The sequence below is a fragment of the Ruditapes philippinarum genome, unplaced genomic scaffold (assembly GCF_026571515.1).
Source record: "Ruditapes philippinarum isolate M1 unplaced genomic scaffold, ASM2657151v2 ctg4193_1_1_1_1, whole genome shotgun sequence".
NCBI classification, from domain to species: Eukaryota; Metazoa; Mollusca; class Bivalvia; order Venerida; family Veneridae; genus Ruditapes; species Ruditapes philippinarum.
In genome coordinates this window covers 67,240-78,268 of record NW_026865962.1, presented here as the reverse complement: position 1 = coordinate 78,268, position 11,029 = coordinate 67,240, and the positions used below count along the sequence as shown (strand labels likewise).

General features: G+C 32.7%; 1 protein-coding gene across 5 annotated transcripts in view; it reads left to right on the top strand.

The window, feature by feature from the left end:
- LOC132730874 (alpha-L-fucosidase-like) overlaps window positions 1–9,462 on the top strand; it is a 41,512-nt gene extending 32,050 nt beyond the window's left edge. For 2 of the 5 annotated variants that reach the window (XM_060716952.1, XM_060716950.1), the window contains exons 7-10: window positions 941–1,111; window positions 1,817–2,076; window positions 8,458–8,545; window positions 9,247–9,462. In XM_060716952.1, coding sequence (XP_060572935.1) covers window positions 941–1,111; window positions 1,817–2,076; window positions 8,458–8,545; window positions 9,247–9,394 — 667 coding nt within the window. In that variant the 3' untranslated portion in view covers window positions 9,395–9,462. The remainder of the gene's footprint in view (window positions 1–940; window positions 1,112–1,816; window positions 2,077–8,457; window positions 8,546–9,246) is intronic. The other 3 variants (XM_060716951.1, XM_060716948.1, XM_060716953.1) reach the window with 3 other exon arrangements.
- Window positions 9,463–11,029: the final 1,567 nt, after the last annotated feature.

The following is an 11,029-nucleotide window of genomic DNA, read 5'->3' as shown; positions in this document are numbered from 1 at the left end:
GAGTGATGGGAATGAAGTAATAACCCTTATACCCTTATTCCTGTAAACATCTTAAATGGACTTTCCCATCTTTCAATATGGTCAAAACCATTCATCGTTTTTAGGGTTTATTTCAATATATGTAACTGAATGAGGATCAAAGAGTGCAAATCATGATCAGACGGCATAGATCTTGGTGTGCATTGGTTGCAATAGGTAGAATTTGTAACTGCCTGCGAGCTAGGAGTTTATTCAAAATTGAGGTTAACCCAACAGCAGTTTTTCTTGTGCAAGCAAAAGTCCCGAATTTACTGTACAATTAAGATTGCTTACTTGGATTTAGTTTTTAATATAATCTTAGTTTTTATGACTGCTCTTTTTCTTGAATATTGCTATAAAAACCCTCAGAATAATGTGGGATTAGTAGCCAGTGAGTTGCAGAGAAATTTGTAATTACTGGTTAGTTATCCAGGACCGCAGAGAATGACCAAATAAGTGTTAAAATTGGCATTGAAAAAAAAATCAGAAAAATAAACCAATTTTGTTGACCTAGCTATATAGCCTACCTGATCTAAGTGATGCATAGGTCTAAAATAACATAAAAATTTATCATTTTTGGCCTGGTTTCACAGGTGCAAACCCTGGTTATAGTATGGTGAGCGGCAGGCAGGTGGGGTGTGGCCTGGGTAAACATTTTCGTAACAGTTTTCTCAGCACCTACTTTAATATCACAGCCTCTTGATATTTGGTAAACATGTGGTCCCATATGGAGGGATTCGATTTCAGGTCTGTTGATCATCTTCTCCCTGTTTACTTCCTGTTTACCATTTATAATTTTTGACATTAATGGTAGAAAATTTTGGTAGCAATGAAGCCTTATGTTATTTGGTGTACAAATGCAACCCGGCCATTTCTGTCTTTGACCGATTTTTTAGAACAAAGTTTTAAACTTTTATTTCAGTTGCGGGGGAAATATTTTGATTAATGTTGGTCCTACCCATGATGGCAGGATAGTTCCAGTATTTGAAGAAAGGTTGCGAAGTCTCGGACAGTGGTTAGATGTTAATGGCGAAGCTATCTACTCAAGTAAGCCATGGACCTTCCAGAATGACACAGAAACACCTGCCGTCTGGTAAACATTACCTTATAAGTCAACGCTTCTATAACTGCTGTTTTGTTTAAAGTCCTAAAGTATACTAAAAGCTCTTCCTGTAACAGTAAATGTTTGAAAGTTGTGATATGACCCACATAGAGTCAATTTAACTTGCTATTTGCTCTTTGGCAGGAAGTTATGCAAATGTTATAAAAATATTTCATGTTATATTGTTATTATCATATTTTTTTACCGCTCGCTTTGCTAAATAGGATGAGCTTAGGTTTAATTCTAGAGGTTGCTAGTGTGATCCTCATTCAAGGTGAAATTTCTGAAAATTGATTTCGGACATGGCGTCTAACGGTCAATTGTCTTGCACTGCTGATTCAGAAATCATATTGGATTGGTAGCAGGTCAATTGAAGAGAAATTGGCATAATCTGGTTAGCTATCTAGGAAAGCCAGTATGTTGGAGAAAGAGCCAAAATTTGACGAGAAAATAATGTGTTGAAATTATGAAACTTACCAAAAATCTTTTTTTTTTATATAGAATAATTGCATTTCTTAATCTTTTTGGTAACATTAGATTTTGTCAGTGTTATCAACTTTTTGTGTTGAAGATTATATTGGGTAAGGGAGACAATTCTTGTCCATTTTACAAACCAGAATAAGGGTTGACAGTAAGTGTTGCAGTTCTTTTCTCATTGCATACTAAATGATGAGTTGTCTTTTGGTATTATTTAAGGTATACAGCCAAAAAGCCTGCAGCGGGCGGGATGAACGTGTATGCCCTTGTCTTAAAGTGGCCAAGTCCCGGAGATTTCTACCTCGCAAGTCCAACAATAGGGACAAACACAAAGGTTACGTTGCTAGGATACGATGACCCCATTGCGTGCAGAAAGGCGCCAGGAACGAAAAACAACGGGATTATATTGACCATACCAGCCATTCCATTCAATAAAATGCCATGTGACTATGCCTGGGTATTTAAGATGGAGAACTTGGGTTAGTGTCGAACTCTCTCTCTATTTTTAAACTCACTTTTTTTACACATGAGGACAATCATAACATAAAGTTTATCTCTTTGGAATATTTTTTACCTGTGCAAGGTAAAAACATACTGTAACTTTTAAGTTTCCTGATAAAGATTTATATTCAATGGAACATATCAAAACATGCTTTTTCCTTTTGTATTTTTTTATTTTGAAAAAAATCTGATCTGTGGGATTTGAATTGATCTTGAATGCATTGATTAATCTTTATTTTGATCCAAATTGTTTTATTAATTGTATAATCACCCCTATATAAATCTTGTTTCTTATAATAGTTATGTTAGTGTTGTTTGTTTAGGAAATAGATAATATCAAAAATTGTTGTCTTGACAATCTTGTGCCATATTGAAAGCTTATGCTTACCCAACTTAAATAGCCCTTGAATTAGATAGTTTACTCAATTTAGGCTTAAGGGTAGTTCAATTTGAAGTTAGGTATAAAAGACCATCAAGTAAAAGTCTTGGTATATCAGATCTTCGATTTTTAAGGTTATATATTTAATATAATTATGAGGGTTATATTTATTAATTGTTTTTTGGGGAATTTTTTTTTTTTTTTTTGTAAATAGGAAATCTATGCAATATTTCATATTTTATATTGGGTTTCAATAATTTTGTATTCCGACTGTTCACTGATTTATAAATATTTGACGTATATATTCATCAAATATATCAAAATAAGCAAAATGTTAAAGAATATGAAAATAAAATATGATTCAGTATGTTAACGTTCAGTCATCTGAAATTTTGTAAAATGTTAAAAAAAAGCTGTCAAATTTTCTCATTGCTTTTTCTAATTGTGGCCATTTTGATACAAAAGACCTTTAAGAATTATTTGTGACTCATTTGTTTCTATTTTTGTAAAGAAAAAAAAATGAACATTCTTGCTGTCAAGTTTTATTTTATTGATATGTTTGTAACTTGCTTGTGATATATGGGTTTTTGCTTGGTGATATATTGTGCTGTGGTAAAGTTAAAGGTGGTCACTCTGATGATCTCATTGTTGTCAAAATATGTAAAGAGTACATGTAGTTACACTTTACTGCTGTCAGCTTATGTACTAAGCCAGAAGATTCGAGGACATTTGCCCCCTTGGGCATTTGCACCTCTTTGACATTTGCTCCCTTATTTTGCTGTGGTAGACAGTTGTCTACTGTCTCATTTGTTTTGAAACAGAGGGCTCCTATATAATTTTTAAGGACATTTTTCCTCCTCCATTGTAGAAAATTAAAAGAGTGGACAACCATAAAGTGAAGCATATTGTTAGAGTGACCACCTTTAGCAAATTGGGCGTTAACTAACTAAACATATGGTTTTGTTTAATCTATACACCAAAATATGTTATTGTACTGTAAACATGTTCACTTTTCCCCGATTTTTCCTGTTAAGAGCTTTCTGTTTATTACCAAATATGATTACAGCTTGACTATCTCTTTTTTTTAGATTTTGTACTTCCTACTCCACATTGAAATTTATTTAATGTAAACGATTTTTGTGCTATATTTATACATACATGTATCTAAGGTACATTATTATTATTTTATTTGGATACAGTTAAAAAGTCAACTTCCAGGGGCATACAACTCCTGGCCCCGTGTTCACAAAGATTTAAGGATCAGGATCAAGATCAGGATCAAATTTAAAAACTCTAATATTCTTCATTGTTTATCCTCAAAGATTAAATATCTAATATTAATTTGATAAAACTAGACTTGCAATAGCAAGTTTATGAAATTTTAAAATAAATTTATTGCCATTTTTGCAAGATACGGGCATTTTACAGTTGATCCAAATATTGATCTTGATCCTAAAATTGATCCTTATTTTGATCTGAAAATTTTTGTATTTGTTTTGTTTTTTGTTGATTTTATCCCAAAATAGTTTGGTTTCTTTGCAAATCAGCAATATTTTACATTTTGAATATATACCATTCAATTCTATGAAAGCATGATTAATTTTAGTAACATAAAACAATGAAAATAAAATCAGGATCACTTAATCCTGATCCTGATCTTTTGTTAGTGAACACGGGGCCTGGAGTCAAACTTGAAATGTTTTTAATGAGAGTTGTTTCCCTTTATTAAATAAAAAAAAAAAGAAATATAAATACAAAGATAGTCATGTTGAAAGCTATGACACGGAGATATTGTTTGGTTTTTGTTAAAATTTTCTTCTTTTTTTTCAAAATAAATATCAAGTTGTTTGTTACGATGAAAACTGGAATGTCATGGTCACTATCACAATGGGTTTTTTGTGGGAATTTCTGTGTGTATACACTGGAGCTTATAGTAGTGGCTTTGTAGATGTGGACACATATTTTATAATTAATCTCAAATACAAATTACTATGATATTCATTATTATACTGCAAACTTTATATATATATATATACATGTGCACTACATACAGGTGTACCTTTGCTCTGTACTTTAATACAAAACATTCCACCGGGGTACTTAAATTAAACTAAAAGGTATTCAGGGCTTGTAGAAATACCTCATTTTTACTGGATTATGTTAGCTTTGGACCAATATAAAGCTCTTCTCAGAAATCCAAATATTTTGCATATTTTATCACCCAAGTGCAGGACTATTATATTTGCTTGTTAAGCTGTTAATAGTTACAACATTGTTGCACTTAGAGGATAATTTATCTCTTTGTAAGTTCATTTAGATATACGATATTAAGATTATGATAACCATTACAATGCTATCACTTCTTAAGAAATGATTTTACAGCCTTAAAGGTTAACAGCCATAATGAATTAACAATGGCATACGGGTCCTCATGGGTCAGTGGTTACAGTTGCTGATATGGAATACCTGGCACCACACCTGAGTGTGTTCAAATATCTCCAGACCCTTTTGACTCTTTCATGGCTAGCTTACAAAATTTAATGGTTCTATTTAAATGCTAGCTCAAGCCTGAAATAATGCCCAGAGGGACACTTGAGGTTTTCCTCCACCAGTAAAACTGGAAAGTGGCCATATAGTTGCCAACAACAGTGTTGTTGTGACATAAAACTTAACCAAAACTTCCTATGCCACCTGTTTTAAAGGACCATGCAGGTCTTCACTTCCTTACAGCCTGACCAGGCTCTTATGTTTTTTGACTACTGAGTTTTGATATTTAATAAAGAAACCTCTTCATGTCCATTGTCAAAACAGGGCTTTTATCCATTACCAAAATACAGGGTTATTTCCTCAGTTATTTTGTTGATGGTTGATTCTGAAGTGTTTTGTCTGAGAACTGGTGTATGGTGTCAATAGCTAAATTGGTGTTGTGTTGGCTATTTTACTTTCCTGCTGTGATTTTGGATTTTTAATTGTCAATTACCTGTACCACCTATAAAACTATGTGATTTTTTTTCTTAATTATTCTTTGTCAGTTATTTAGTTAGATGAAATACTTAAATATTCTTGTACTCCAATTATTGTTTTGTCTTCTTTTCTTTTGAAAAATTATTTACTTTACTGTCATCATAATGTATATTTTTTTGGGAAAATAAAATCACAAATCTTTGAATTTATTGAGTTATTTATTTATTATTTAACATGCTTTTGCTGCACATTAGTGCTTTGTTGCTTTAATTTTCCACTCAATCTGCAGGAACATTATTAACTGGATGAATCATCACGGGCAATTTCATGTATACAATGCTAGTTGTTCCTTAAATATTCAGCATTTTCACTACATTATCCCAATAGTGGACATCATATTTAAAAAAAAAAACTTTTAAAAAAGAAAAGGAAAAAAAAAGATTTATTTACAATTGACCTTCACCCTGCGGTCGGTGAATGTGCCCATCCGTGACGTCTGATCTTGGTCTGCACTGTTCCCTATTCAGTCAGAACATACATTGAAAAATTCTCAAAAAATGATGAATGGTTTTGTCTAGATTAAAGGATGGACAAGTCCATTTAAGATATTTAGCATGTATAAAGTTAATACCCGGTAACTGTTACACAGGTTTGATGTGTTGCTTCAACTAAAATTTATAAAGCCTAACATCTCACCAAACCTAGTATGATGCACCACTATATTGTACTTTATAGAAACTACAATTGCCCCCATTGGAAATACAGATTGAATATCAAACTGGTCTTGAAGAAATGATTTGGTGCATGTTTGTGCCTGAAATAATGTACAGAGGGGTACCGGAGGTCGTCCTCCACCAGTAAAACTGGAAAGTCACCTTATGACCTATACTGTGTTAGTGCGATATTAAACCAAACAAAAAAGGAATACTAGTAATTGTTGATGAATAAGGAAGTCATGTTCTTCACTAAGATTCTTAAAACTTTTTTATGCCCCTACTGAAGCCTGTATGTCTGGCTGTCTGTTCGTACACACATATATCTTGTTACTATAAACTTGGTCAAATATAAACCGCAAACTTCCAACGTTTGCACTAAATGATATCGAAATATAAATCGTGTTATCAGTTTTATGTCGCTTTCATTTGGAAATCCAAAAATTCCATATCAAATCACTACTGTACTCTAGCCTCGTTTTTTATTCCAGAGTCCAAAAAACATAGCATATCATTATTGTACTCATAGTAACAAAGTTCTGTTAAATGTCAAAAAAAAGTTTGGTGGTGTGAAAGAAACAGGACTGGTCATTACACATTGTTGAGTACAATACTGATTCTATTGGACTCGTACACAGCTGCAAACCGTATATAAGATTTTAATAGTGCCTCGTCTAATATTATGTAGATTTTACTTTTGCAATAGGAACCAGTATTGTACCCATCAATGTATAATAACCTGATATTATCCTTGTCAAAAGCAAAAACTTTAGACAGAAAAGGTGCAAGTTTATTAAACATAGGAGGAACATTGTCCATAAGCAGGTATATATTGATTATGATGTCATTAGGTCGAAGATCACAGACTGCGTCAAACCATGAACTGATCAATATCTTGTGATAAGAAGGAATAAGAATTTTGATGTTTTAGATCAAAGGTCAAGGCCATAAATACAAGGCCTAGTATAATTATGCTTTATTGATACTAGTTCGTTTAACATATCCTAGATTTTATTTTAGTTTTTTTCAGTCAGCACATTATAAAAAAAAGTCAAAACGTTACTAGAGACCCCCATCCCCCCATAAATTTGAATCTGTAGCTTTATACAAACAATCAAACAATTAAAACTGGCCCACTAAAATGCAAGTACTGGTTAAATGTATTACTTCACGAATGTTCATTGTCCTTGAATGAGGTGAAGGTCACTTTGATCAAGGTTACTTGGACATGAGCAAAAACAAACACTTAGTATTATCGAACATTATCAAAAATGAAAGCAGTTATAGGTATCTTCCATTTGAGCGATAAATGGCCATTTTGACCTCTTGTATTAGTAACAGACGCATGGTAGGTGCATAACATTAATAATTAAGGAATTTGAAATATACAAAAGTTAGCAATCTTTGGAGAACTAGCCTATGATTACCAACTTTGTTACCGTCCTTTTATACTTTGTTGCCATCCATTGTTATATATACTGTTTGACTGGGCACAGGTTTTTCAGCGTTCTGCTTACATTTTTAAATACAATGCAGTCTGAGCTAGATTTCAAACATACATCAAATATTCACAGCTAAAGGCAAGAGTCTTTTACCAATAGGCTGCACTGTGTTTTGGTTATCACGGCTTATGATAACACTATTTTTTTCAGGCTGCAAAAAAAAACTTAAATCTAAACAAATATTTCAAAGATGATCAAACTCACGTTGACATTGACTGTTGAATAATTTAGATATGACCTTGACCTTGATTATTTACAGCTTTGATTTATACTTGGACAAAAGAACATAAATGTCATAACCGACATGTTGAGTTATTCTGATATGACATTGACCTTTACATGTGTTGACAATTGGTTTAAACATTATTTATTTAAGCTCGATTGCGAAACAAGTTCTTGCAACTTATATTAATCACTTTCGAGTCCTCTTCCTGGAACCAACCAGTACTGGTGTCATATGGAGAAACATGGTCGTGACCCGAGTAGGGCTCGAACCCATGATCTCTGGGTTGACAATTGAGGTCAAATTATTGAAATTTGCTTAAATTGTCAATTTTTTATTTTTTTTAATAATTTGATCTATGCTTGGACAAATAAAAATAAGATAATCAAGGTCGTTTTATCAGCGTGACTTTTTGTACTACATTTTTGAAGTTAAAGAATGGATATAAGTCACCCGTAAATCTTGCATACCAATAGTTTTAGGAAATTAATCCAGAAACACATGTTTCAGGATTTGGACAAACAAAATCATATATTTTTACCATTTTAATTAAAATATTTTTCACTTCGATATTACAGCCGAGCGAGAAATGCACGTGTTAAGTGACGCTAACAATGTAGAATTGTTTAGACTACCACGATCCTTTGACGAAGAGGACGAAGGCCTGTGCGTATATATTTAACCAAATACTAGTTAAAAAGTCTATCATGCCCCTTTTTAATTCTCAAAATCTTTTTATGTGTCCTATTATAGTACCAGGAAAGTTACTCATTGGCCAATTATGTAACTCATCATTTGCTTTTGTTGCAATAAGTACAAATATAACTATTTGGTGTTTTGTATAGAAGTCCTATATAGAATACTACTTTGTTTAGATTTTGTTACTTTTTAGTCACAATATTTCACATTTAGCGCTGCTTTTTTTAGCAGTGATCAGCATTTTAAATGTTCGAAAAGCATTAAATGTTCTAGAAGCCCTTTCTTGAGAAGGAAAAATGTATTCGTTTCTGGGACATAATAATTATGTCTTTAATTGAAGCTTTGTTAAATAAAACTAAATATTGCTGATCCTTATGGTTCCGATTTCTGGTTTCACTATATTTAAATATTGTTGTATCGCTTTGATTTATTACTTGTTTTGTCTCTGATTGTTTGTTCGTTTGTTTGTTTGTTTGTTCGTTCGTTCGTTTGTTTGTTTGTTTGTTCGTTATGTTTGTCCGTTCGTTCGTTCGTTCTGGATTTCTTTGTTGTTGATGTTGTTGTTGTTGAATTTCTACTTAAATTTCTATCCTTGTTTTATAAAATTAATTATGGAAAAGTTTCAAATAGCATGTGTAAAATAATTCAGGGTTTTCGTTTATTTTCAGTTTCAAGAAAATGATAGCAGCAGACGAAATGCGGGTGCCAGAGCATTCTGTGAAACTATCTTGGTTGCTTTGCGCATGCTCAATGTTAGCAGTATACATATATACATGTGCATGTAGGAGAAAACGAAGAAGACATTGTATATTCTAAAATTAAACACTTATTATATTCTTGGGTTCAGAAAATGGTTTTTGCTGTGATAAAATTTGTGAAGCCTTTATGTCTGGAGTAAGCACGATGAGAGTTTTAGCCGATGTATTTATTCAAGCGAGATGTTATGACAATGAATTGTGGGCTATAACAATGAATTGTAGGCTATGACAATGAACTGTGGGCTATGACAATGCATTGTTGGTTATGACAATGAATTGTGGGCTATGACAATGAATTGCGGGCTATGACAATGAATTGTGTGTTATGGCAATGAATTGTGGGCTATGACAATGAATTGTGGGCTATGGCAATGAATCGTTTGTTATGGCAATAAATTGTGGGCTATGGCTATGAATTGGGGGAACATTTTGGTGCTTTATCGTTATTACAATGTATGATATAATATCACCACTATATACCTGTGTTGTTCGCTTCGACTGTGAACCGTGCACAACTTTGCAATCTTTCTTCATCGGACAATGGCCGGAACACAGTAACTATACCACGTGTCTTTTTTGTTATCTGATTGGGGCAGAAAAATAGCATAAAAACATTTCAGTCATATAACTCCTTAAATATTTCATTCACATGTAAAATAATGAAATATTTAAAAAAAAAAAGTTATTGAAGAAAATTCTATCTCGACCGTTATGTGTTATATGGCCTTTGTTTCCTGCCCAAAAGTCACGTGGTATTTGCACGGCGCAGAATTTAATGAGAAAAATACATTTGTAGTTCCAGTTTATACCGAAACAGCAAGATAAACTATTTTCCTATTAAAAATGTATGGTGTTCTTATCGTGCCATCTATAATTTCGTCAGTTGCTCCTGCGAGTCGACACTGGACAATGCGGGTTGACATCGCGATAAAGCCATACGACACTAGACAATGCAAAGCGCTGGTCGATAACTGCTTACCTTCTGTGGTTTGAGCCCTAGCAAAAAAATGGGACATAAAGGACTCTGGGGCTGGTGATAGAATGAGTATTTAATAGGAAAGAAGGAAAAGTAAATATTGCAAATACGTTCTCTTTCAGCTTAATCAGATGACCTAAAGCTCCTATATTAAAGTTTACGAATTCAAGAAATATAGCAACCGTCACACATTGAGATTTGCATGTACATCTAAGTTTAAATGGACGTTGTACTCCAAATTAACCGACTGTTTTAAAAGGCCTTTATGCAAATGATACATTCTAGGTATGTAGTAGTAAATACCTTTCTATTTTTATAACCAATGGCTATATTTTCAATATAACCAAACCAAACAATCTTTATTTTAATGCCACACCTTAATATCGCTGCTTAAAAACATATAGGCTTTAGTCATGATATTTCAACAAATAAATATGTTCAGATAAGAAAAAAATATATCTAAATGGATGCAATGCATTTCCTAAAATCAAGATATTTCAACACAACTGCAGCAATGTCTTCGCTTGAAAAATAATAAAAACTTAATATTTTATGTTGATATGCAACATTTATAATTATAGAACTCACGGATTTATATTACAATATAAATCCGTGTAGTACCGAAACATTTTTTCAAACATTTGTGTGTGCCATGTGGGTGACAATTATTGCTTTTTAATGATATATATGTGTATGTTATTTTGAATATAGGTATAA